Genomic DNA, 27,487 nt, shown 5'->3' with positions numbered 1-27,487 from the left:
TTACCATGACAGACTTTCTGCATGGGCATGATTGATAATTGTGAAAATTCTAAAGCTACAATATAGTGTTTTAAATAACGTTCACAGATTTAAATTGAATTCAGTATATATACACACGAAACAAATACATGTGGAGGAGGTGAGGCATCGATTTATTAATAGACAAAACAGCTTAACCTTTATAAAATATACTAGGCCAAAGTAATCTTATTTTATTTTATTTATTTTTTTTGGTAAAAACGACGTAGCGTTCCATTCGAGGTTCAATAAAAAAAATTATCTTAGTCAATTTATTGAGTCTTTCTCGCTAGAAATTTCCAGGTGTCGTGTTGAAAAGCTTCTCCAGTTAGGTTATTATGGTTGCATTATATATATATATATATATAATGCAACCATAGGTAGGTCTTTCTTGACCATCTTGTGCTTCTTAAGCATGTGTCAGCGCATAAGATCCTTCCAGTCTTACCAAAAGCAAATCATCGTCTTCTTTGTATGAAGATCCAGCATAAGCACATCTCCTTATTCCCTTCTTTCTTTTATGTCGACATGGAAACATGACCTCTTGTCAACGGTGATAATACGTTACAGAAACCTATAATTGTGGCTGTCGGGCGAGATGTTAGGAGCCAACGAGAAGGTTTGCTATTTTGTGCGCTTATGGTTCTCGAAGTTTCTACCAATATTACATAAATTCCTATACCTGACGTTAGCCTGATGCTAGCAGCTTATCTTCTTACACCATTAACGGGTTGTCTGCTATCCGAAGTCCTCATCTGATAGTCAACCGGGAGTGAGATGCATCTTTTAAATATAGGATTCCTTCTTTGAACCTAGCAAATCTATTCTAATATTTCTCAGTTATGGAGCTCTAGCCGTACTTTCTATACCAATATATCAGGCTGCTTCGGTAGATTTTAATCTCGATAAATTCGGACCTTCATTTCTGAAACTTGAATTCGACAAAAAAACTCTGTTGACTCCAGGACGAAATGAAAGCGAACTTGTGGAAAAAACGAGAGCGAATGATACATAGAAGTAAATGAAAAATGGAGAAATTATCATGACAAACATTTACCGTATCGGTTCGTAGGGCTAGTATAGAAATTTCAGATCAATTTAGCAAGACTTCCCTCGATCAGAACCCTTAGTGGGGCCAAATCCTTGATGCTATACCGAACGGGTGATTCTGAAAACTTCTTTAAAGAGCAGAAATAACCAAAAACAATCTAACATGTAAAACAGTGGAGAAGTAAACCAGAACGGGAACATTTAAAACAAACTGAAGTTATATTCCAGCACAATAGAGTGCGCGACTTCCATTGATCATACTATGTTAGTCAGCCAATTTCAATAGATATATTAAAAAAATTAAATTCTATCAAGTGATCAGATTGATTAAAATTTTACTGTGAGTTAAATTTTCGTTTTTTTTAAATGCTCGCTTTTTTCATGAAGACTGCACCGTTGGAGGCAAGCAAAGTGCTGTTTATTCTACCAAGGCTGGATATAATACAATCCACTTGACAGATTTTCAACATGTCAGCAGTTGGATAATCTAGTTGCAGAAACATACATCTTTTTTGAAAAGAGATCATGAAGTTTTTGTTGTGAAAACAAAAAACGTTATTACGTTACGTTATGGTGAAAGTTACTGCGGCAGTTAAAGGGGCTACGGCGTCACTCCGTTGGAAACATTTTTCAAGTGACGTAAAGAAGATTCAAAGATGAGTTCGGGGAAAATTTGACTGAAGTAATATGAATCGTATGGTGTGATTATTGCAGTACCTGTTTATTGTAATAAAGATGCCATTTAAGACGTCCCATTTTTTGATAGGTCAAAGTCGTGCCTATTGGCGAAGTCGTCAGGCGGTAGAGGTATGATGTATGGTGCCTTCACTCAAAACGTCGTTAAATGTCGCCGTTAGATCGCGAGTAACATCGATACATTTTTCAAACAGTTACCAGCGGTCTGTTGTCCATATATAACGTTGCCGATAGTCATAATTAAGGCTCAAATATGATAACGTATATTCGATAAATAGCAAAAGAGCAGATAGATTCAAGGCTAACCAGGAATATAAACGATGGGAAAAAACTCTTCGTCAAGAAACAGCCATGGTGCCTCTATTTTCAGCAAAGGAAACAAAGAATCTGGCCCGAGGTGTTTCGTCTAAATTATAGCTCATCTTGTTAGTCTTGTCGTACTCTCCAACCCGTATATTTGACTAAATAAAATTAAACTTAACTTCTTTAGCGAATTGGTTATATATTTTAGTATATCTCCCATGGGAACCACTTAAGACAGAGAATGAGTCTATATATTTTGTATAAGAGCCGATAACAGAAAGAGGATTATTTGATGTGTATGAAATTTAGACAGCGCTCCTATGGTTTGTTGAATATGAAAAGTTCGACCAAGCTATTCAATCAATACTACATAGCTAGCGGCAAAAATAACGGAGGCACAATCAAATGATGTTGCAGATAAAAAAGACTGAACCATATTTCCCCTACTAAGAGACATTTCTTTGTCAGACCTTGTTTCTTGTACATTGTCAGATCGATGATTGGTGCTGCAGTCATTGCTAGCACTTTTAACAAAACTTCTCGGTTTTTTATGATTCGTAAACTATAACGATAGATAAACAACTTTTGCCATCTTTCCCCAAATCTTTGCTTTCGAAATTAGGAACCATTAGCTGTAGTAAAATATTTCCTTACAAAAACAATGCTAAGTTTAAATAACGGAGAGAGCACAAGCTGTTTTGCTAGAGCTCTAAAGTAATTAATTAAGTAATTGTCGATAGCACCGTAGCCCAAACAGACGATTCTGTGATTGACTAGAGAAAGTACGTATTAATGGTTCAATTGCTCCCATCTAATAATAAAACTTACGCTCTCCCAAGACGCTGGGAGCACCTTTTACAAGATATTTGAAATAAATATCCATCTTACTATTAGCGTACACACTTATGTGAAGAACAAGCTGGTTCAAACTCACTTCTCCAGTTCGTGAGTACCTCTGCATAGAATTTTAGCCTAAACTCTGGTTCTAGTTAGCTCGATTGATTAAAAAAGTTGTCGCTATTTACTCAGGGTACCATTGAAGCTTGGTCGTCTTCTATACGCTAAACAAGTTTATCGCGCCTAAGTTCTACAAACTTGTAGGCCTAGGAAATATAACGAATGGGTCATTCGCCTTCGCTTATTTGTCGTCGCAGTAGAATTTTTTCAAGAATTTATTATTTATATGTGTTCACTTCATATAAACGCATCTTGGTTAGTAGTTCTTTCAAAGATTGCAAAGTTATCTTTCCTTCGTTGATCCAACAATCTTAGTATGGTCATTATCCAAAATATTCTATAGCGTATCGGCGAGCACGGCTGATCGACATTGCTTTTATGCGAGTATGTCCTTTTTTAATATTCGCATGGCACCTTTTATATATTTTGCGCTCCATTTTAGAAAGGCAACGTGTCAGCAAAGCACAAGACAGATGTCAGGACTTTGAACCCCGATTCGCCCCTATTCGCACCTGCGACCTCACGTCCTTCGGTTTCTCTCGAAGGCCCCAAGGTCAACCTTCGTGTTTGTGCGGCTACGTTTGCAATGTGCCCTTTTCCGGACTAACAGGCCATGTCGATCCGGTATAAGCAACGAACGCAAAAAACGATGCGCCAGGGTCGTTATTTCCTTTACCCCATGGTATTTCTGTGCGTCAACCTCATACTTGGTGGCGCCGAAAAGCGTACCGGTTATTCCTTCAGTGCTTTAAACAAGTCTACTATAAGCGGCCTAAAAGTGGTCACAGCGATACGTTGAGTATATGTATATCATAGAAGAGTAACTTGATCGTTTTTATGATTTTGGGGTTTTAGTATAGAGAATGCAATATACATTAGGTGCATATATTGTATAGTTAGCCGGTTTATATTACGTTAGATAAAAATAGACCTACGATAGAGTGCTGGGTAAGTGACATATGGTGTTTTCAGCATCAAATGGAGAAAAGTCAGGTTCTCTTTCGAAACAAGCATGCCGTTCTTAGAACACGTCATGAATCGACTCCTGGGGTAAGGTTGGGTGTAAATAACGAGGTCGACCAGCTAGCCAGAATGCTCTTTTGTAGATATATTTTATAATATATCGCTTATATATATATAATATATGTTAATCCCTAGCTACGTTTAGCACAAAGCAATCCAGCGTTTGATTTTAGCTTAAAATCTAACAGATGATCCTCCGCTGTCAGATTCTATAGGTGGACTTTTATATACGTGGTACATAACAGCCGTGAAAAATACATCTGTACCTGTAGGGGGAAAGTTGTAATAAGTTCGAGATTGTAGGAGTTAGTTGTTGATGTTAGGGGTTCTATATAGTTACATTTAGATTGTGCAAAGTGAGGCTTTGTGCACTATAGCCAGATTTCTAGGCAAAGGTACAAAAATTGTTTGCTTATTCGTTCCTGTTCAAGCAAGGGATGCAGTCTAAATGAAGAAGAACGGGGCTATATCAACTTTGCTACGGCCGAGTAGACGACAACGAAAAATGTGATTTGCGCCGAACCAAACAGGCTCACCGTAGGCTACTGTAGCTGGACAATCAGTAGGCCCCCAGTGGACTGAAATGGGGCATTGTACCTTATGTATAATGATCTATTGACTAAAAACAACGGAAGGTTCAGGCGTATTAAGGAATAAGAATAGAGTGAAACTGTGGACGCCGTGTACGTATACGATGAGGATGGCCAGTAGAATTTGGCCTGTGGATCTGCTGCAGAATGCAGGTAACAGGCGACATATCTTACGAGGTAATCGATTTGCGTCAGGGTGCCCGGGCCAGAGTAAGCCGAACAGTGTCTACATCGCCATTTTAAGTGGAAAATCATTAATGTAGTATGGATCTTTACTGCTGCGTAAGATTGCGTGCGCCAACGCGGCCATTTCTATTTTCTAACGTGCAAGCTCTCTCAAAAGTACGAAAACATAATTCCAGTTTACCAATGCCCCTAGAAATATTCTGTGAATAAATTAATGTTTCTTGGATCCATGGCAAACATAGCTGATTCGGCTACCACTTCAGTAGTCAGTCATTTTTTGCCGAAACAGAAATCGAGTGACGTGCAGTGGGGATTCTATTACTACGAGATATAGGCTTATTTAAAAATTGTCCCGTTCTTAAAGGCCATTTTTAAATAGCAGCTTTAGACAACGGCGCCTGTTTTCGTTGTGTGCTAATGTGTATCGATAGGTGTGCCGAAAATGTCGTTCTACGCCATCAGATATTCACATTTCAAACCTAGCAAAAAATAAACTGTTGCTTGGGTAAAATGAAGACCTTTTTTTCATCATTAGCAAATGAAGCAAGCCTAAAAGCGGTGAATGAAACCGAACGTCACTTCTGCACCGACCTAATAGATCGCGTCGAAAAGCTTCAGCTTTATATCCCTATTATTGTTATCACAACCCCCTTACGTCATTATCATTGCGAGTGATTACAATGAATCACATTATTATTAATTATCATTGCTTCTGTAACAGCACAAAGCCGATACACCCGCCATCGAAGGCGACGGGCGTGCCCGACTCATCGGATGTCTATGCGTTCGTCTACTATTCGATCTGTATGTTTATCTGTCGCCGCGTCTGGTGTGTGTTTCCTTGAACCAACTGATGATCGACTCTGACTAGGCCGTATGACCAGCTACCGCACACGCGGAGTCGAGAACTTATCGTGTTAATTTTCATTATACATCTACTTGCTAGTTACTGGCTACCGCATCACCGCAACGAGCGGCAGGGCCGACCAACGACCAGAAAGTGAATACCAACGACTATGCTGACTAACTATGGAAGTCTTTATGGGAATTCTCTATCTTGACGGCAAAAGCACCCCGCACATGACCGCCAGCGCCGTCATCATCGTCACCTCCATCGTGATCATCAGAATCATCATCATCATCATCGTTACTAGTAAAAGCAGTGGTGGCAGCGACTAGCAAGAAGGGATTGCCTTCCCGTAAATAGCAGAAGCAGTCCATAAGCGATGCTACGTGTATAGTTTTATTATATGTATACACTTACGTATATCCATACGAACATGTGTACCAAAATTGGCAGTAATTAAGGCAAATAACGTTCGTGAGTTGGCCTTGTTGGGTAGGCGCCAATACGGAATGGCTGGTTGGCTTCTGTTTGTGGAAAAAAATACCTGGGGTAAACAGTGGTAACCAGGATGTTGGCATCGATCGAAATCGGTTTGGATTGATGCGATGAAAACGTCCACGGAAAAATAGCAGCGACAGCACGTCGAAAGACGCCCCCATGTTTAAACGTTATTCATTATTACCGTTGCCTAGAAACCATCTAGGCTACCGTCATTTGTGAAGAAAAAAACACTTAGCGAGATGAAGATTGATACGTGATCGACTGGAATCTATTTTCAGGAACGATTTTCAATCGAAATTTAACTAGATTATTCTCAGGCTTTGTAACTTGTTGCCTATTAGCTTCGAGACTAAAAGCAGATATTTGTCTTTTTTTCTGCTATCGTGAAGTTCTTACGAATGACCTTTGTTTGTTTATATTAGCTTAGCCCGTGTTATTCCGGATATCATCCTAGCTTATCAGCCCAAGCTGCCGAAGTTAAGTATAGTTCCCGATAGCCGGAGAAGAGTTCGTCGCAGGAACGTGGCCGTACACGAAGTACATGAACAATTTTCAGCTGCGGTATCGGCCGCAAAATTCGAAACGTTATGAAACTCTAACTCTCAGCTAGACTGTCCTAAGTCTAGCTGGGTAAGTCCTAGTGTAACTGTCCTAAGTGAATCTGGCGGACTTAAGAGGGTGAATAACTCTTGAATGATGATTTTTCTTATTCCCCTTTACCTATTACATAATTGCCCTAGCGTTTTAGCAGCTTCTCCTACCATTGCAATTTCTCTATCTACGGATTCTCAAAGTGGATCGATAGTGAGATACGCCCATCAGTTGTCATTTTTAGAGTATAAGAAGCCCCGTCATCACAGGGACTTATCGAGAAAACAAACGGGTCAATGCTAACGTTTAATCTTCACTTGCTCAATCCAGAACGTGACTGAAGCAGACTTATAAAATCTTGCGTGGTCACCAAGTAAACAGACTGCGTGCTTTCAGTTGTCGTGACAAGGGTCCATAAGTCTTTCGAAAAATTCGAGGTACTCGGCTGCATTCACTGTTTGAATTTCAGGGAGCTTCTCGTCGTAGCAGACGATTCGAGTGTTGATTGTAAGTATTACTGTCACCTTACGCTCGAACCCGTTCGACGCTTCCCCCGGGCGTAATTTCTCTGTAGGACGACACCACTCGATAGGTTGTAATATGTTACATATCAAATGTCGGTTCAGATTAGAAGTTTCGAGATTCAGTTTAGAGCCTTCGGACTCGAAGCTCCGATTTCGTGAAGAGCCTTATTGATTGCCTTTAGCAGTGCTTTTTTGTTTATCGGGTCACGCTCTCGTTGCTCTGCAACACCCGTGAAACGTTTGCACCAGCTACGTACTGTGCTTTTGCTTAAAACCCTCTCGCCAAGTGTCTTCATCAACGTTTGATGAATTTCCGTAGCGCTGTAGCCTCGGAGAAACAAAAACCTTACCACTGAGTGTTAATATTTTCGCAGTTTAATGATGTTTCTTTTTTTGGACTAATTTCTTTTCAAATGAATTCAACTTATTTTTACTAATGAAGTTTTTAAAAAACTTGAGTATTCGCCAGCCTAACTTTGTCTGCTAGCGGTTATATCTAGCCCAAAAGTTATTTAATTCGAAAAAGCCGCCGGAGCCGCTTACAACAGCTAAATAGTCTATATGAACACTGAAATCTTTGTACCCTCCATAAAGGATCAATTCATAATAGCTTTTTTGGTAACACACCCATGCAGAATTTACTCTGACCCCAAAATTGAAATTGATTCCTAACTGGAATGAATGTAGGTGAAACACGGGTATCATATATTTCAGCTATTCGTCATGGTAATTACATATTAGTGATAATCTTCGCGCGCCCTCACTGCAGACACTGCAGTCTACTACTAAACTAACCACAAAAAAATAAGGTCGGAAAGGAAATTCGTTCGCTGAGTTGAGTGCTCCAAATACAAATGTATTTAAAAAGAGATAGGGAAAAATTACTCGGTTATCGCCGAAGATCGAAGTCTTCGATGGATACTCTTCGGGAATTCAAGCGCAGCCATAGTTTAACCCTAAGCGCGTACCTGTCCATGACAAAATGGTATTCTGTGTCAGAAACAATGACCTGTTACATATAAGATGAAAATTATTTGCCGATAATAAGCGATATACGTAGGAAGAGGGTGGTTAATTGGGACCCGACTCGACAGACAATGGGGCATGCTTTGAAATAAAAACGAACAGCGAATCTCCTAGGAGTTGACTGCGTTCTATGGAGGTATCTATCTCATAGATAGATAGATGTCTGGATAGACGACGATCCATCGTTAGGTCTTAGCTTTTTGTGGTGTATTCAAAGCGGCCATAGAATATGTTTAAGGCGTTCGGTATCAACGTTCAGGAAAAATGGCTAATATTAAGAACAGTAAAGCGGTGTGTACAACAGTGTATATGAACTTTGAAAAGTTTCATCGTTACCCAGCGTAGCACCGATCTTGAACTCGGACCATACTGTAGAATTGGATAATAGATATTCAGCTTGGAGGCATGTGAGCTGAGTAACTGTAGCTGAGTGTGATAGCGAATTATACTAAATATAGTGGACTAACTTTTTCTACTGATATTTCGAATCTACACTATTTAAGATGGCTTCTTTTAAATAGTACTTATTCCTATATGATAAAGAAACAAACAACAAGCTCGGTTACAGGACGCCCCGCTTCGATACGGCTCCCCTTTAATGCCACTTGGCTAGGCGACCCTTAAACTGCCACCCTCTGCATGATGGCCCAGTGGTCCTCACTCGGTGAGCTCCTCGTGAACAATTCTCTAGTTCCTCTAACAATGTATGCTATACGACGTTCTACATTGAACCAGCGCTAGAGCACGAGTGCGCTGGTCCGTAAAACCTTTGAGGTCGGACCAACTTGACGAAATGAGCCTTGAACCAACGCCATTATCAACAGTGCTATGTTAAATGAATGAATAACGCACACCCAAACTTGATTGAGGCTCTTTGTTAAATGTGTCGTCATCATGCGGAATCGTTTATTTCGGTGCTGAGCGGCAAACCCCAACCAACGGCCGGACAGACTAATCAAGATTCTGACGAAGTTTCAGACAAACTGGATCAGAACACTGCGTTACCAATATTGTACTTACCCACGCCGCATTCCCCTGAGAATGATGACAGTCCCGGCGAAAGAAGCAAATTTTAAAATACAATTAAAACTAACAAGAAGAAAGTAATTATGCGCGAAAAAGACGACCAGCCCTCAACGTCATTCAACCAAAATGGCGATGCTACGGATGATCACAGGGGCGACACCACGGAAATTGGGAGCAATGCCACCGCAGTTCTCACGCATCATTGTAAAAGCTATCTATATTTTGCAAATTCTACAAAATATCATTGTCTCTGCCTCATCGCCGTACTTTTTTTGTTTGCCTACTTGATTAATTACTTCCATTGTTGACCTCAAACGCGCGATGCGATCGTACGCAGGCATGAAGTACATGTGTGAAAAAGGCGCCGTAAATAGAGTTTTTGAAAAGTTCCGCAATGCTTATCATCTGACGCTGACTTCTTTGCAATAAGAACTTTATTAGGATCGGAAGACTCGATTGTCGAAAGGATAGGGCTTGTGCAACTTTTCAATAATTATTATCATAGATAAATTCGCAAACGCTATAATACGTGTTGAGTGCGTACATTGAAGCACAGCAAGAAATGATGTTGTCGTAGAAATCTGTTGCCTAGATATGATATACTAATAATAAAATTCCCCCTTCTTTAGGCTCGAACGTACGATTAAGTACTCCCTCATCATATGCGCACACAACTTATTGAATTGGCTAATTAGCGTTAAGAACGAGTGTCGAAAACGTCGTCACATTAATCATATGGGCTAAGTTTAAGTTATTCGGTTCGCTCAAGGTTGGAAATGGCGTTAGGCACAAGTACATTCAGCCGCTGGATTCGTTGATTATGGCTAGTTTGTATTCTTCGTTATGTACATAGACAACAGGCCAGAACACTCACCGCATCATGAGCTTAGCTGAAATGATCGTACTAATCTGTTTCGTCATTAAATTTTGCTTGGTAGTGCTTATAAGTTGTTCGGCCTCTCCTTACACCTAACTTGTATGAATGGGAAGCTTCATGGTGGAAACTTACAACGAGACGATAAGATAGCAGCGTGAGCGGTGCCATTTTACAAGCGCGACGAATTCGTGAAGACGTCATTACGTTGAAGAAATAATAATCCAATAAAATTACAGGGGTATTAGGGAAAGACAGGTGTAACTCCCCATTGCTAGTAACGTTTTGTACGTGTACAGCATGCTCTATTCTCTTAATACTTACGCTAATTTATCATCAACAGCGCGAAGTTCAGCTAGTTTTGGCTATGGCTCAGACAGTGAAGCATACATAGCGCAATTATGACCTTTAGCCTATCAGCCATCTCCTATTGTCACTGGCATATGTAAACATTTCAACATGGTATTCGCAGCATTAACACCAGCCTTTCCAACTTTAGTTCCCGCCTGGGTAGTCCGGTATCATCTGATAAAGGCCTGGTTAGATGGCACGACATTGCCGCAGACCAGATAGAAAAAACGTGAAGCGGCCGGTTTTATCTCGCCCCTTCTAGGTTATGTGACTGAAAAGTTTCGAGACGTATAGGAACCGAATGATGGAGATCGCAAATTGGGCCGAACAGCGGCCCAGAATTTGAGCGATGCTTTGAGTGATACTGTTGGTGATGATGAAATTACTTAACGCGTAACTTGATAACATACCGTTTCCTTGCCCACCATCTATTTATACCTATATTTATGTATGTCGCAGCAGCTTCACTGCTGATTTGTGCTGGGTGAACTTTTTTTGTTATCATGATGTTTGCTATTTGTCTGGTGACAGTTTTTGTTTTGCTACTTCTTCTGTCATGTGTAGCGGAAAGATGAAGGAAGACAACAGGAGAAAGCAACCCAGTGTTCAAAATAGCTCAGAATCAAGGCAGTACTATAAGAAATCACCGTATCGGACGGAACTTGTCTGGCGCTCACTTGCTAAATCGACACAGGTTGGATCTTCGTTGGCGCCAAACTCGTCTTTGCTGTGGGTGAAGTCTGATGGCGTGGGAAATTCTCACCCTGTCCCGCAACACTGACAGACGACTGCTTTTACACTTCGCCGTATCTTCTACCGAGAAGATTGGAGGTAGGTGAGCATCGAGAGGGAAGCCGCGTCTAGGTTACCGAATTAGCAGCAATTACTTCGGCATTTAGGATGTACACCCTGCACACCTTATAATAAGCGCTTCATCTGTGTTCGGAGGCAAACTTTCGGATGACAAAGGCAAGGAAGCTGTGGGTATTATACAATCCACCATAAAAGAACTGGTCATAACGAAAAATTAGAGAAAAAAGCGGCTGACATCGGACGGTTCGCGCGAAGCCGCTTCTATTCGTATTCTTCAGCTGCTCTGTTTAACTGCGCGGGGTTAATATAGCAGTTTAATTATGTCTTTGTCACTGGGCCACTATGTCAATAAGGAAGCTTAAGGACGCACAATGTCCGAGAGCGCAGCAACAAAAAACAAAAAAAATAACGAATAAATAAAATCATTCACAACATTACTGCATCATCGTGTTCCATCCATGGATCCATGCTGACTTATCTAACTAGTCTATGATTTACGGGAATTCTACATGAGTGGCAGGAAAGCCTGTGTAACTGCATGCCCCGGAACACAAACACGACCACGTGACACTAAGTGTGTGTGTGTATGCTCTAGTGATGCAATACGTGGATACGTGGACATAGCTAAAACGAAGCCCGTTACGAAACGTACCATTGCGACGTTAGAAGATTTGTGATCGTTTTCATTCGAGATGGATTACCACTAACCTGTCTAGGAGTAGCGTACTGATCGCCCAACATTGGATTTTGTCCGCCAGGTCTCACCCACGTCTGAACTTAATCGTTCGAGTTTTTTACGCCCAGAAAGACCATAACGTTGCATCAGATAATTGTCAGCGGGTCCAGACGGCTGACGAAACAAACGATTCGGAATCATCAGACATCAGACCAGCTTGGTCATAATCTGCTGCCGTTGCCCTCAGCGCAGCTTTGACATATCGAATTGTGCCAACATTAAATAGCTCGATTTGGCAAAACTCTGCGTCAGACGACCCTAGTCTCATTATTTAATATTGTTTAAAACAATTGGCCTTTATAGGAAAACTATACTAAACCAGGACACAGCGCTATACGCAGCCTGCACGGCGGCCTCTGCTCAGCTTTTCACATGACCTCATTGATCTAGGACATCTGTCGTTGGCTAATAAATCGCTTCTGAAATTGCGAGAGAAACAGCGTCGTATTGTTTTATACCACCGTGCTACATACTCTACTCATAATTAACATATTTCAATGAATACCCACCCCTCAAGGAACACTTTAAAGTACTTTGCAGAGTACAACAAACCGCAATAAAACATTTCATTATATCCAGTAGAGACAATAAGTAGCGATTTTTTGTACGTGTACGTTTCTTCAGTTCTAGGCAATGCTTTATGTTCAGCCACTACTACACGCACTCACCCAATCAATAGGTCGTCTGCGTATGGGCGAATAGCACTACCTAATACAGTCCCATGGCAATCCTGACCCTTTCCTTCTCTGCTACCCTCCCCTTACCTTCAGCTATTAGCGCCTCTACCCTTTTGTCGTCTGTGTTGTATGTGACCGAATAGAAAGCGGCCGACCTAGGCTCTGCGGAACCGACGCTCAATGTCTAGTTTGTTGTGAATTCATGCTGATTCATGCTTGCCATGGGTCCCGGCCCGCTTGCCCCTCTGTATGGCCTTTAACCGTCCCCTTAACAGTGATCATTGTTCTTATTTAGAGCATTTTCGGCTTCCAAGGACTTCTTGAAGGAAGATTACATTTGGAAGTTCGCCTCTTATCAAATCCCACGATCACACTCCACTGAGCTTGTCCGCATGCTGAGTGCAGGCGACCCATCGTATCTAATGTCGCTGATCTCATCGATCTCCCCTATCCCAACTAACCTACCCGTTTTTTGGACTGGGTCATCGGAAATTCGCAGTTTTACATGTAACACCATTTTCGGGCACTCTCCAATTTCTTTCCTTTCAGAACATTATTTCATGACGTTCGATCCATGCCATCTCACCACACCCCTTCCTAATATCTGTTCGGCCGCCCCATCTTCCTATATAACCTCCTCCTGGTACGAGACTCGGCGAAGAAGTGAAAAAGATAACCATCCGGCTAGAGGTATTCTTAAGGGCTGAACTATTTGTCAGAACAAATCTGCTTAGCTAAACCTATCCTGCAACGCAAACATACACATACTTGGTAAGTATACATATAAACGGGCAGTAGGGGTTTAGTCAGAAGGAAGAAAAAAGGGAGGTAATTGAATTCTTAGTAGAACAGCCAAGTTCCATCCGTTAACTGGCCCTGAGCACAGTTTTCAGTTCTCGTTTGAACTTTGCTTTATTGACAACCGCTGCGGGATGCAAGCACTTTCGACCATTCGTTCGCACATCAGAATACAGCAACAGGAATATAGACCGAATGGGCGGTAACTGCGGCATGTCGTCAGGGTTCTCGCCAAAGCAATATGAGTCTCCACAAAAAAAGCGTGGCCCACTCAGACAGTCGTGTCAGGGTTAAACGGCGAGCGATCGCAGCGAGAACAAACATTACATGCGGCAATTTCTCACAGTCGAAAACGGTGCCGGCATAGTCGCTTCAGCCCATCGACGCCACCAAGCATCTGGCCGTCACCGGCCAGACGCTTGGCAGTTTTTGACTACAGCAGAGAGAAGCCACCCGTTAAGGCAGTTAAGGGCCAACCGTAGCAGTGGTTCGAGCTGCAGACCAATACACGCAGCCAGTTGTACTGGCTCTTTGTTGAGAACCCATAGAATAATTCCCGAACAACTCGCGGAACTATAGCCACAACTAAAGCGCGAATATGAGAACGAAACGGGAAGAGGACATATATATATATATATATATAAAGAGGAAGAGGCGAGAGAGAATTCATAGTAACGCATGCAACAGCAGAATAGTAAAAGCCAATATGATAGAAAAAGAAATAGATGGACGCCAGGCAAAATGAGAGACCCAGAGTTATAGACATTATGGCCCACCCCTCACCAGGCAAACGAACGCGGCAAAGGACAAGCCAGGACATAGCTATAATTCACTCGTCGAGTCTGTCTAACTACTTACTTTAGGTGCCTTTTGGCGACACCTTCAACAGCCACAGTTTTCGTCGCCATTGCACCAATACGCGTACGCGACGGCCACCCTACCACTACTCACGGCTGGCCTCCATGCTCCCGTAGGTCGTGAGCTCACTGTGACATCGGGCACCATTTACTAGAGCATGCTGTGGCCACATCAGTGGCCTCTCGCCTTCGCATAGAAGTAACGGACCCTACAGCTACAACCAACTGTGCTGAGCGTCTAGACCCAACAGCAGCAGCAGCAAGAGAAACAGCATTGTACCCCGTAGAAATCGTGCTGAATAAGTCATACGGTCCCTATGGCTGCATCATCGCAACAGGACACTCCTCCTAGAGTTCGCCTTCGCGTCGTCTCTTTTGCTGCCACAGAGCAGGCTATTGGCAATAGTGTAGAAAAATAGAAAACCTAGTAGAACACATAGTAGAAGCGACGAAGGAAAACCGTTCCACAGCAATAAGGATGTAACGTATAAAAGCAGACTGTTGTCAATAATTTATTGGAGTAATACGATAGTGATTGTGGAAAAAAGCGTAAAAATTGGACCAAACCTCAAGCAAAATATAACCAAGACAACTTGTGGATTGCTGTACGCTAAAACGACGTTCAGCTCAAGTTCAATTGATACGTAAGCGGATACGTTAACGATCTCCAGCCATCGCGAGCGGATAAGTGGCGTTTGACTCAAAGTCTGGGCCAATCGAATACAAACAGGATAGATATCCCATAACCCCTGGCCGGTTCGCGATACTTCTCCAACTACTTTGTTGCCAAAGGCAGCCCAAAGCCTGTGCTTGTCGTTTACGTTTGTAGGGAGTAAGATGTGAGTCAGCAATAGGATCCCGCAGGACACCCGGGGACCAGTGGTGGCGGAAATAGTAGCAGCAGTCCTCTTAGTGCCACTGCTTCTTGGCGGGGTTTCTGACCCCCGCCCCGTGCGAAAGAAGGACCTGGTTGTCCTGCGTAGTCCTTTAGTAAGAGCGCGTATCTCTTACCCTCCAATCGCTCCATGAAACTCCCACCTATAATCCTGACAATATGCACACTCGACCCCCGCACAGTAGTCCCCCCATGTTTCATGTCCACAGCGATGGGCCCTCCTCCCTTCCGCTCCGCTCCAACATGTCGGTCTCGTGGTGACGGTGAGTCGAGGAGCATACCAGCGGAGTGAATGGTCCTATCGGTTTGTCCGTTAAATTGATCCTGTGACTGGAGCCAGAGGCGCGCCAGCTGCGATCTAACCATCAGTGCTAGTTATCCTTAAAGAGCTGGTGCTCCTGTTGTTTATATTATTTCGATCTGTGCGAAGTACTCTTCTCGCACGGTGTTTTGTGTCGTGGTGGTTTTAGATTGTGTTGTCATTCTGTTGCGTCGTCTTGCGTTTACCGTTGTAAAATTCGACCTTTGTACACCGCCCTTGTGGCCCCAGTCCGATACCGACGAGTCGATGGGCGCAGGTGTCAACAGGCCCCCGCTGGCCTTAACAACGTGCCCCACGTTCGCCCGGGCCGAGTTAGTCGCCAGCAGTAATAAGGTGTTTCATAGCTACGGTGGAGTCGGCGTCAGCACTATATCGACGAATGTGAGCGACACGGACAGCACTACAGCCGAGGCTTCCTTTACTTTTGCTGCCATCGCTGATCTCATTGCCGCTAGCAAAACTGAAGGTCATCGATGTCTCAATGGGGACTTGCTATAGCCGACAGCATGGTATGGATATATGGAGCACCCAAAATTGAGGTACAATTCGTGCCTATCGGCCGTAACAGGAATTCTTATTTGTTGTTAACATTTATGATGATAATAATGGTGATGCTATTGTTGTTCTAACAATATGGCTCTAGATTTGAACAGACAACTTACTACAGATAATACAATGAGGTACGACTACAGATTTAGTCGACAGTGAGCCCAGCAGAAGTACCGATAGCAGCCGGTTCCTTGACAGTCTGCTCCTGATTACAAGCTGCATATTAATAACGACAGTAACAATAATAATAAAAATATGTATTTGGATCCTAACGAAGTGATTTGGATCGTAGCGCTCGCCTTCATCGTTGCTTTCTTCCTGGCGTTCGGCGTCGGCGCCAATGATGTAGCTAACTCGTTTGGAACTTCGGTGGGATCGAAGGTTCTCACCCTGAAACAGGCCTGTATACTTGCGACAATATTTGAAATTTCCGGTGCATGTCTACTCGGCTATAAGGTGTCGGATACGGTTCGGAAAGGCATCTTCGACATAGCAATATACGAGGATGACGAGAAGACCTTGATGCTAGGCAATCTAGCCGCCCTGTGTGGGTCGGCCTCGTGGAATATTATTGCTACTGCCTTCCGTCTTCCGGTTTCTGGGACTCATTCGATTGTCGGAGCCGTTGTCGGTTTTTCGCTCGTGGCTCGAGGTTTCTCCGGCATTAACTTTCGTGGTCTACTCAAGATTGTCGCATCGTGGTTTATTTCGCCAATTCTGTCGGGTATGCTTTCCGCTGCTATTTTCTACTGCTTGCGTCGTTTTATAATCTTCCGTAAAGATGCCTTAGAAAAAGGCCTTATGTTATTACCGTTTATCTACGGCTTCACGTTATTTGTAAACATATTCTCCCTTATACTGGATGGCCCACCTCTCCTACGCTTCGACGTGATTCCAATTTGGGGGGCAACAATTTTATCCTTGGCCGTTGCGTGCCTCACCGGCGCAGCCGTGCGGAAATGGTACGTCCCATGCCTTCACCGCGAAATACAGCCTGACGAAGAGCAGGTTAAGCCATTAAATCCACCGGAATCAACGTCGCAAGAGGCAAATGGTCAGGAGAAGTTAGGCGGCGTTGATGCCAATAAGAGGAAGGACGAGCAGGACACCGCCACCAAGAATGCGATGGTGTCAAACGGTGAGGTGAAGACAATTTCAGAGAGCGCCAACGCAGTATCCTTTGTAACGATGCCCCCGCCAGTAACAGACGTTAAGTCTGAGCTACTTCTTCAGCCACCGAAGGCACACATCCCGCGTTCAATGCATTCGATGGAGAAGGTTGTCTTTCATGATGTTCCTGAGGAAGAGAAGCCCGAGGTTGCTAGACTTTTCTCGTTTCTTCAGATTCTTACTGCGGTATTCGGATCCTTCGCCCATGGCGGAAACGATGTGGCCAACGCCGTCGGACCGCTAATCGCCGTCTGGCTTATCTACAAGGACGGTACTGTTCAGCAGGTGGCCCCTACGCCGTTCTGGGTACTGTTTTACGGGGGTATCGGCATTAGTGCCGGCCTATGGATTTGGGGCAAGAGGGTTATCCAGACGATTGGAAATGACCTGACGAAGGTGACGCCGACCAACGGGTTCTCAATCGAAATCGGCGCAGCGTCCACCGTGTTGCTAGCATCTAAAATGGGCATACCCATTTCTACGACTCATTGTAAGGTGGGCTCCATAGTGTTTGTGGGTTGTACGCGCAATCAACATAATGTTGACTGGATTCTGTTCCGGGGCATTGTCGCCGCATGGGTACTGACACTACCCATCACAATGGCGCTTACGGCAATCATCATGGCCATTCTACTTAAGATAGCCTAATGACGGAAAAACCTCGCGCCATACTCAATGTCTACGGAAGCTGTTATTGATTGGAAGACACCATTTTAATTCCAAAGTTCCAGCAATGCAAATCAGAGTTCAGGAGGAGCGTATTATACCATCGACGTATTATGTTATACCTAATAAACGCGTAAACAAGATCGGGCATAGGATCAGGCAAATATTTTCCTTCTCATCTGATTTACGCCATCACTAGCATGTATCCAGTGTTCAAGAGATTTTTCGGGACAGATCGCTGTGTAACAGTGGACATTCGACTCACAGAAGAAATGTCCGCAGGAAAAAAGGCAAAAGGTGCGTTCAAATAAAAAACGATAAAAAAACATTTGTTTCGTTAATTGGTCCTCTTTAATGTTCCAGATGATGGTGCTGAAGGCTAGGTTTTGAACTCAGATTTAGGCTACTGCCGCTGTTGAGCATGACTAAAACATTAAGTATATGCATTCAGGAAGCAGCACATTCGGGTCTGCATAGCCCGTCAACTGACACAAATCAGCAAGACAAAGCCTTTGAACAAGAAGCAAGCAGGAACAATAAAGAACACGTATTCAAAACACGCAGCGCGTCTAGAATAAAGAATACACACGTCAGCGGTCATAGATCATTATAGCATAGTACTATTTCTGTCAAACCTCCAGAGAACGTGGCCTCAGAAACCAGCAGATGCAGTAAAGCTCGTAAGAATATCGATAGCCCGCCCGAAAATGAGAAACATACTTCTTTGTACGCAGATATGTATGTTAAGAAAAACATTACAGTTTACTTATTTAACTAAACGAAAGAACAAGGTGACAAGTATCGCAGGCCCCATATATGTAACACGCGAAATAAGATAGTACACACAAATATTCTCACAAACAAAACGGAATAACATCTGATACAATGATCAAGACAATAAAATACAAAGATACATACTAAGTAAATAACTGTGTTGTATTAATTAGAGAGCATTGATGCAGGACGACCGGGTGGCGAGGTCGATAGTAATTATTATTTTCATATACGGAAACCAAATGTTCTATATATATATATATATATATATATATAATGTTGATGACGACTGTATAGGCAAACAATGCAGAGATAAGCCATATTTCCACAAGAAAATTTGAAGGGAAATCGTGACATTGTGCCATTTTGGTGTTGGTGAAAAACTCGGAGACACGTATCGTCACTAGTGGAATATGAGTACTCAGTGAAAATTTACGGCCAAAATCATTTAGATTTCCCTTCATCAGACAAATGTTAGAAGAAACCTATGCGATGAACGCGCAATATTGATTTGATTGACTTTATGCGAAGGACCCATGCAAACAGGACAATAAGGAGCAAAAGCAAATTTGTCACCGAACGATGTTCAGATAAAGAAAAAAGGACAGAAATAGTTGTATAATAATGGCATGAGATGACGTTGCAAAATAGCAATGAGAATACACAGCGACTGTATGGCATTATAACGAAATATGAGAAATATATCGATCAACTGTGTTGTCATTTTAACGGATATGTACATGTGACCAGTGAGAAAAATATCTAAGTGATGTAATAACGATCATCACCAAAGACTCCGAATAAGTGAAAGATAATTATCATAAAACTTATTATTTTAATACTGGCCCTAATATTTCTCTTGGCATTTTAAAATGTCGAAGTATACTATTTAAACGGTATCTGCGGAATGAGGTCGTCAAACAAATTCTAATGGCGTACGGTTAGAGAAGTCTGATGGCTTCGTATCCGTACAGATTTCCTAGAGGGATTTTTACCTATTCATTAGTAGTAATTGTAAGCTCGTTAGATTCAAAGAAATTGATTAGGTTTACTGCGTTTAGCAAAATACAGTTAATACGACTTAACCGTCTTATCCTGTCTTGAAAGTAATAACGGGCCGGATCCTTCCTAGGGGCTGCACGCCTGCCTTTCAACGTAGATCCATCAGTAGGATCTGCCCTCAGAACGTAATTTACGACGAATTGACCTCATCTAGCTTCCTCGGCCTTTGTAGGAAACAACGTGAAACTAAGTGGATAGTCCTTTAAATGGATTGCTGGGTAGTTTTTTTTTAATACGATCTACCGCCTCTTTCGAATATGGTTCTTGACTGTTATTCTTTTATGAAATTTTGCAGGTCATGCATGATTAGTTAATTTTACTCGGCAGTGAAGAAGCGTTACGGTAAAGCTGACTGGTAAGCTCAAGTAGCGAACAAAAATGATTTCTAGCATTTCAGACAAGTGGGCTTAGATCAACAAAGACAAGAACTTACTAGGATACTTCTCAAAGGTCTACGGCCCAGATGATTTTAGCACGAGAGGGTACACATATGATGGATAGTTGACAAAAAGTTTAAAGCATCTATGAGCGAAACAATTATCATCTAGTAACCGTTATTTTGTGTTCGCCTCACCCCCAAGTCGGTCGTGGATAAGTGAGCATCTAGACTGGCGGAGTTTGTTTGTAGTGGTTACTGCGATTGTTCAGAACGCACGCGAACCACATTCGAAATCTACTTTGAAGGATTCTATTCTGAGTAAATTAAGAATCGTAAAAAACGATACTGGCACTACGTAAAGCAGAGTTTAATAGCACCTACCTGTTGAAAGTCCATTCCTATCGTTGATGAGTGCAGCATGATTGTGCACGGGTGTTTCCTGCAACAACACAATGTTAAAACGAACACCAAGGTTAATTGGCTGCTAGATTAGAACATATGATAGAAAACCGCTCACCGATCCATAACCTCCGGCTAAACTTTGCGGCCACAGTAATACAACAAGCGCACGAATTCGGTGCGACGGAACTACAATTACAACCCCTAGGTTTGGGTCTCTATCGTAGTGCGTCCGCTTAAGTAATATCGTGCTAAAAGTGGTAACTATTCCTTTGTTTCAAGAATAGAAACTCTTGACATTCGATGACGAATGTCTCCTTAGAAAAAAAAGGACACAACAATTTTTCAGATTTGATTTCGATAACAAGTGTGCTATTTTATGACCTCGCGACCCAGACTGAGCAACTCTGCGACGATTTCTTTCAGGCTCAGCTTGAGAGAGAAGAGTACTCACGCGTCACAGAATAGTTTCTTTTTCAATTTCCCTTTTCTTCTCGTTGTTGTTGTTGTGAAGGATTTGAATGCATATTGTGGACGGAAGGACTAAATCTATGTAAATATCGTTCATCAGCCCTTGTACTAGGACAACACCAGCGCCGAGTCCGAGCTGGCGGCCCCAATCGAAATTAGTAAAGATACGGGAAAAAGTGTTGCAATTTGCACAAAATATTTCGGAGTACCACGGAGACTTAACTGGGAACGGAAAATACAGTTTAATGTAATGGTAAACTGGACACTAGGGGACTGTTATCGTACCCTGAAAACGCTCTACGGTTCAATAGCCAGAACATATCAGGATTGATACAGCAAAGACGAATAAGCACGGTGAGTTTATTCAGTAGATGCCGGATTGATGCACCTCTTATGATGCTTCATATCTAGGCATCGTTTATCATAAAAGCATTTCCCACTTTCAGGCATACCACGCACGTAGGCTGTAGAAGACGAAAATACAATATGCTGTTGTGGCAATCACTCTTTCATTCGATATTGTGCAAATTTAGTAGGAGAAAACCTAATCCCCCCACAAGCACATGATCTATCGAACACGACAAGACGAAGTGTATGGACAATGTAGTTACGAAAGTAATGCGTATCAGGACATTCCTGGATACCTGGGGAACTGATCAAGCTGGATGGGGTCGCACGGAACACCTCCATTGTGGTCGACGCCTGTAGGCCACAAATTCAAGCTTTTCACATGTACGTCATAGGTAATTGAGCTGTAACAAGTTAGGGAAGTCAGATAGGCACTTCCACTAAAATGCAATGTATTGCCAAAAGAAACCCGTAAAGGTAGGTACAAGGCCGTCAAAATTATATTGCCGTTCTTTCACTTGATTTACAAGCAAAAGGTTGTTACATCATTTACTTCATGTGGCGAAATTTCACACTTAGCTCTACCTGTATATCCATTGAAATTCAGCTGTTTCGTTCATTACAACATTATAGTTATAAGCAAGGAATCCTTACGGGTTAGCGCAATTGGACCAAGATAGGACTGATAATGAGGTGATGCGACAGGGGTAGGATTCGCGAAGGAAACTGCTTCCGCTTACATACAAAGCAATGGGCAACGAAAATCATAGGACACAAACGAGACAGTGCTGAGCATCGACGGTCAGTGATTTTGTAGGCCACCATTTTGTAGATTTTGTAGGATAATGAAAACACTAATCACATAGGGCAATTATCTATGAAACGGTGAGTTCTACAGACACAAAATATACAGGTAGGGGCGCGCTGTCAACAATATGGATTTACATGCAGGCAATTTAGCAACACGAAGCTCTCTCCCTTGAACAAAGACCTGTGACGAAGAGAACGACTTCAAAAGGCTTCGCTCACTAACAGCACGACGTAACTTAGCTTCCTTTTGACGTAACGTGGTGAAGTCTTTGTATCGCAGCTTCGCCTAATCATGCATTGTTGAAACGCACTCCACCAAATAATCGATGCAAACCGCCTGCGGTGTGTCCGTTATGAAAGGATCCGGTTGCGTGACGAAGGCTCGATGTATTAGGCCACTGTGGACTCGGCCTACACTTCCGCGTGATATAGACAAGCAGCTTAGAAAAAGCTAGAGCTACGCAGTCCCATGGACGTCGAGGCAGTCTATAACTAGCCTACTAATGTTCTGCAACGGATCTTCTTCAGGATTTTGTGTTTTTAGCGTTACTTGTATTTGTGACGATTGTCCGGTGATGTGTAGAACCTCCTGCTGTGGTAACGGCCATGGAGGAGGAGCCTGAATCGCTCCATCCTTCTAGCAGATGCTATTGGTAAAGGTCTGACAGCATGCTCCATTCGTGCGGTAATACAGAGGATAATAGGGGGACAGCATCGAAATCGCGCTATTAGCATTCTGTAGTTGTAATAACTCTCACTATCGAGATATCCATGCCAAACGTCAAAGCCAACACATTTTCAATAGGTTTTCTATCGATGGTTTTTAATGTATAGCATCCTCTAGATCGTACCCTTATCTAACTTATGTATATCAATTTTAGATAATTTAAGAATAAACATACCTAAAAGCATGCCTAGAATAAACTACGGTGAAAAACGTTTGTCTTATGCAAAAAAATCTTACTGGAATAACCAACTGTTATCGCCATTTACTAACGTTTTTAGCCCAGCTAAAGGCTAGGGTAAATTTCGGATCAACTCGATTATTCCCAAGCATGTCGCTGTATATATATATATATATATATATATATATGCCGCTGATGAAAAGTATAGGATGTCTAAAAATATAGAATAAATAGAGACATGAAAATTTTCATTGTCACTGATTTACCATTAACGTACTCATGTTATATGGAACATCGGAGTGTTCTGTTTTCATTTTACCCATCATATCGTATCACAAATACTGCAGAAGCCTTTCCACTGTTTTCAGTGGCCTTATAAAGCCAAATTTAAAGGCTTTCGAAAAAGCGGCACAAACTCACCATGAGAGCGCCGTCGCAGCCTGACACTCTGAATGAAAACATGAGTGCCACAGTGATAAATAGTGGCGAAATAGTGCCTCTCGAGCTCGCTAATTCAATGTAAACATGTTTCTTCTAGACGCTTTGATTCGTATAGGCTACTTTTATGCGTCAGTAGTTGCCAGTGCTGCCGCTGTAACGAGTCAACGGATGTTGCCTTCGCGCTAAGTTAACTTCCACATGATCAAATAGAAAAAATGGCAGAAGGACACACTCTGCATCGAAGATCCTGCGGGGAAAGAAAAGCGATTTGATAGTATTCCTACTGAATGTAGAGCGCAGAGCCTCACGTTCTCCCCGCTGCCAAAATCAATATTGATATTTGACGTACTTGGCATCATTGCCGTCCCTCTGCCTTCGACTATTTCCCTTTAGTTATCTGTATCCATCAGAGCTAAATCAGAGGGAACTTTAGGCGAAAAACGTGTAAATTAAATTGGCCGTATAGCACCGATACACGTACATGTGAAACGATTCATAGTGAAAGTAATCGATTTGAGGAAATCAAACGAGAAAGAAGAATCTTCTTAATTCAAATTTCATGTTTCCCTCATTGGTTCAAAATGACGAGCTTATTCCTTAAGTACGGAAAGCTGCTCCTTAATCAAGAGGTTACTGAGTAGTCGATGAATGCACGTAACGTTCCAGTACTGATAGAACGCTTCGATAGATGGCAACATACGACATTCGGCAATTTCTCTCCATTCCGCAGTCCTAGTTTTACTGATACTATCGAGTCTTTGCGATTAGGGATGAACTAGTCTATTTCATAGTATCTTTCTCAATATTTCCTAAACGAGTGGTTTTTAAAATTGATTACTAGAGAAACAGGTAATTATTATTATTATTATTATAACTGCAAGTATATCTCTTGGGCCTAATAACTAACATGTCGGCTAAGAATCTTAACGTCGTCCAAATCTTTGTTGATATAAATAAGTTAAGTAGAGAAATATTCGCAAAACAACGCTATCTCTGATAAAATTGTGTTTCCGAACTCCCTGCACCTAAGGGTATGACCATGATCTTGATCAGTCCACACAGGATGTACGTATTTTACATGGTACAGCCAATCGCCCCCAGGGCTAGCCAGCGATAATGATTTCAAATCCGTTAATGAATTTAATAATGGTATTCAGATCGAATATTATCGACACTATTTCTAAGATAATCTGTAGCGTGCTTGTTTATCTGATATCTGACAATTTTATTAGGCTTCTGCTTAAGCTAACCATTGTCAACTAAAGGCCTCGCGCGGAAGGCATGCATCGTGCAGGCGGGTGCAATAGTGGTTACGTAAAACTTCTCACCGGGTCCTCTCCAATTCTCTAAATATATAAGTAAGGCAGCTGGGTTATGCCTATGTGTAAATCATGCTAACCAGCCATCAAGAATCTTTAGTACTAGCAATTCTAGTTCGATTAACCGGTCCTTGATGCCAACAAAGACATCAATACTATGCATTGGTAATACAATTATAACACCAATACAGTTCGTTGAAGACGAACGAAACGAAACGAAACGAAACGAAACGAGCACGATTTCAATAGATTCAATGGCATAATGAACAAAGTTAGCGTTATAAATCCTTTGTAAGTCATAGAAATTACATGATCGCGCGTTTGTCGTAAGGATTTTCAACTACTTTTTTAGATTTTTATTTCCATAGCCATCCATAGATTTCCAATCGCATTCAGAGGTGTTTAAGCACAGCATTGGTGTCGTGCATTCGTGGACCTGCAGGCACAACGCTACACAATCGCAGGTATAAAACACCCTCTTCTGTGCACGTATTGGTCCTGTGCACAAGTTACAACCTCACCACATGACGCTCGATGCTTCATGTATATATATATATATATATGGTGTCAAAAAACGTATACGCTGTTTAGCGGTTTTTGAATATTTTTTTTTAGGGTGTAATACATTAGAAATAATAATAAGTGGACCATTAATTTTTGAACCAAAATAGTTTATCGGAAAATGATACTAGAAGTATAGAAATATAGCAGGAGTACGCGACAGTTAATCGGATAAAGGATGGACAGAACTGTTCAAGGTGTTCATAGACAACGTTCGAAAAATCAATGAGCCAAAGAAGAGTGCTAGAAATTTATCATCAAAAATCCGTGACATAATCAAATTGTGAGCTTGACGTCAGTAAATTAAGTATCTACCGCTTTTTACAGCGTTATAAATGGGGCACTTACATTCCAACCAGACGCTATAAATCAAGATAATCCGGACCAAATGAAGCCGTTTTGTAACTGTTACTTGGAAAGAATGAACAAGATACAACGTTTTCGAAACAGATCGTTTGGAGCTATTAATCGATGTAAACCAATTTAACTCCACGCAATGTTACGCAAGTACTATCTAGGAGAAACAACAATGAACTGTAAGATATAATTTTTTTCATAGTATAAATACCAGTATCGATTATTTTAAGGGTCTGTCATAGCACGCGTTCGAGTGGGCCTCAATGAAGACGGAGAGTAATTTTTATTCGTATTATATGAGTTTCAGCTAAACGATAAAAGCATATACACACACACGTTATTATTGTGGTATACGTATAGAAGAGCAACCCTACAGGCTGGACGAGGAGGACCCATGGAGTACCTTATCCTTTTTTATACCTGATGCCAATGAGCCTTCCTTGTGGTGATACCTTGAGATAACGCCACAAAGCTGATGACATTGAAACATTTCAATGTCGCAGTTGAGTGAGCATGCGCTACGGCAGTAAATCAAATGTTCGTTGCCAAGTGTGAATCAAGAGTCCACTATTATCAATAGCGTTTACCTGAAACGATAATAATTTTAGGAATATGTGGCAGAAAGAGAAGTACATTCTGCATACAATATCGTCAAAAAAAAACCCACGACCATTTTAAAGCTAAAATTTTAAAATAATAGTAGTAAGATGAGTATGCACCATGTTAATCGATAACTCTGTACCACTTTTATGATGACACCGTAACATGTCCACTGTAGAATTTCTGTGCTTTCAGGCCGAAAAGTTGTGGAAAGTGACTTTTGCGTTCTTACATTGATTCTAAACACCACCAAGGGAGCTGTGCGAAAAGCCAGGCAGGTGATAGTCTAATGATGCAAGGCCTGGCCTATACGGCGGATGCATGAAAACTTCCCATTTGAATTCTGTCAATTATTTCCCAGATAGCTACAGATGCACGCGGTCTAGTATTGTGACAATAAGAACAACGCCTCGTCTGGTCACTATTTTCGCATGGTTGATTTCTTTCAATGACTTGTTATTTTGTTAAGTGTTAACAATAGCAGTCGAAATCAATTGTTTTGCTAGGTGGCAGCAGCAGCAGCAGCAGCAGCGACAAATAATGCACGATTCCTTTCCAATTTTACCAAACCTTCTTTGGTGCCAGTCCGAGCTTCTTGTGTGTAGAGTATGTTTTTTTTTACTTACACATTTTTAATCAGTCGTTTATCATTCGTAATGAGCCGTCTTATGGCTCGCTTTGATTGCGTTTCTATGAGGTTTCACAGACGGAAATACGATCGAGCAAACTCGTTTTCGTCAATTCGTGTGTCGTTCAAAGATCGGGTTTTTTTTTGCAGCCAGCTTTGGTTAAATAAGTTCAAACTGTTCAGTGGTGGATTTTTAATTGTTCGTCATATTACGGTTACTCACGGCTCATTCCTACTTAACTTTCATGACAATTTCATCATCTATTTCCGTAATTCGTCAATGATTACGAGGAGCATCTTTTGCCGTAAAAGTTGCAGAGCTATTTTTGTGGGCTGTTTTTTTTTCCCGATAACACGTCTTGCCCGTAAAGAGCGTACAAATATTTT

The 27,487-nt window shown here is 41.8% G+C and overlaps 1 protein-coding gene and 1 pseudogene across 1 annotated transcript in view; one reads left to right on the top strand and one right to left on the bottom strand.

Moving 5' to 3' along the window:
- LOC111266171 (uncharacterized) overlaps positions 1-26,901 on the bottom strand; it is a 46,135-nt gene extending 19,234 nt beyond the window's left edge. The window contains exons 1-3 of the mRNA XM_086970814.1: positions 26,705-26,901; positions 26,293-26,459; positions 20,643-20,700 (exon numbers count right to left, since the gene is read on the bottom strand). Coding sequence (XP_086826940.1) covers positions 20,643-20,700; positions 26,293-26,354 — 120 coding nt within the window. The 5' untranslated portion in view covers positions 26,355-26,459; positions 26,705-26,901. The remainder of the gene's footprint in view (positions 1-20,642; positions 20,701-26,292; positions 26,460-26,704) is intronic.
- LOC111266170 (sodium-dependent phosphate transporter 1-A pseudogene) lies at positions 14,578-19,528 on the top strand (annotated as a pseudogene).
- Positions 26,902-27,487: the final 586 nt, after the last annotated feature.

Source organism: Varroa jacobsoni, unplaced genomic scaffold (genome assembly GCF_002532875.2).
Source record: "Varroa jacobsoni isolate VJ856 unplaced genomic scaffold, vjacob_1.0 scaffold_1063, whole genome shotgun sequence".
In the NCBI taxonomy this organism is placed as follows: domain Eukaryota; kingdom Metazoa; phylum Arthropoda; class Arachnida; order Mesostigmata; family Varroidae; genus Varroa; species Varroa jacobsoni.
Note: the sequence above shows the minus strand (reverse complement) of the source record. Positions and strands in the feature narration are given on the sequence as shown.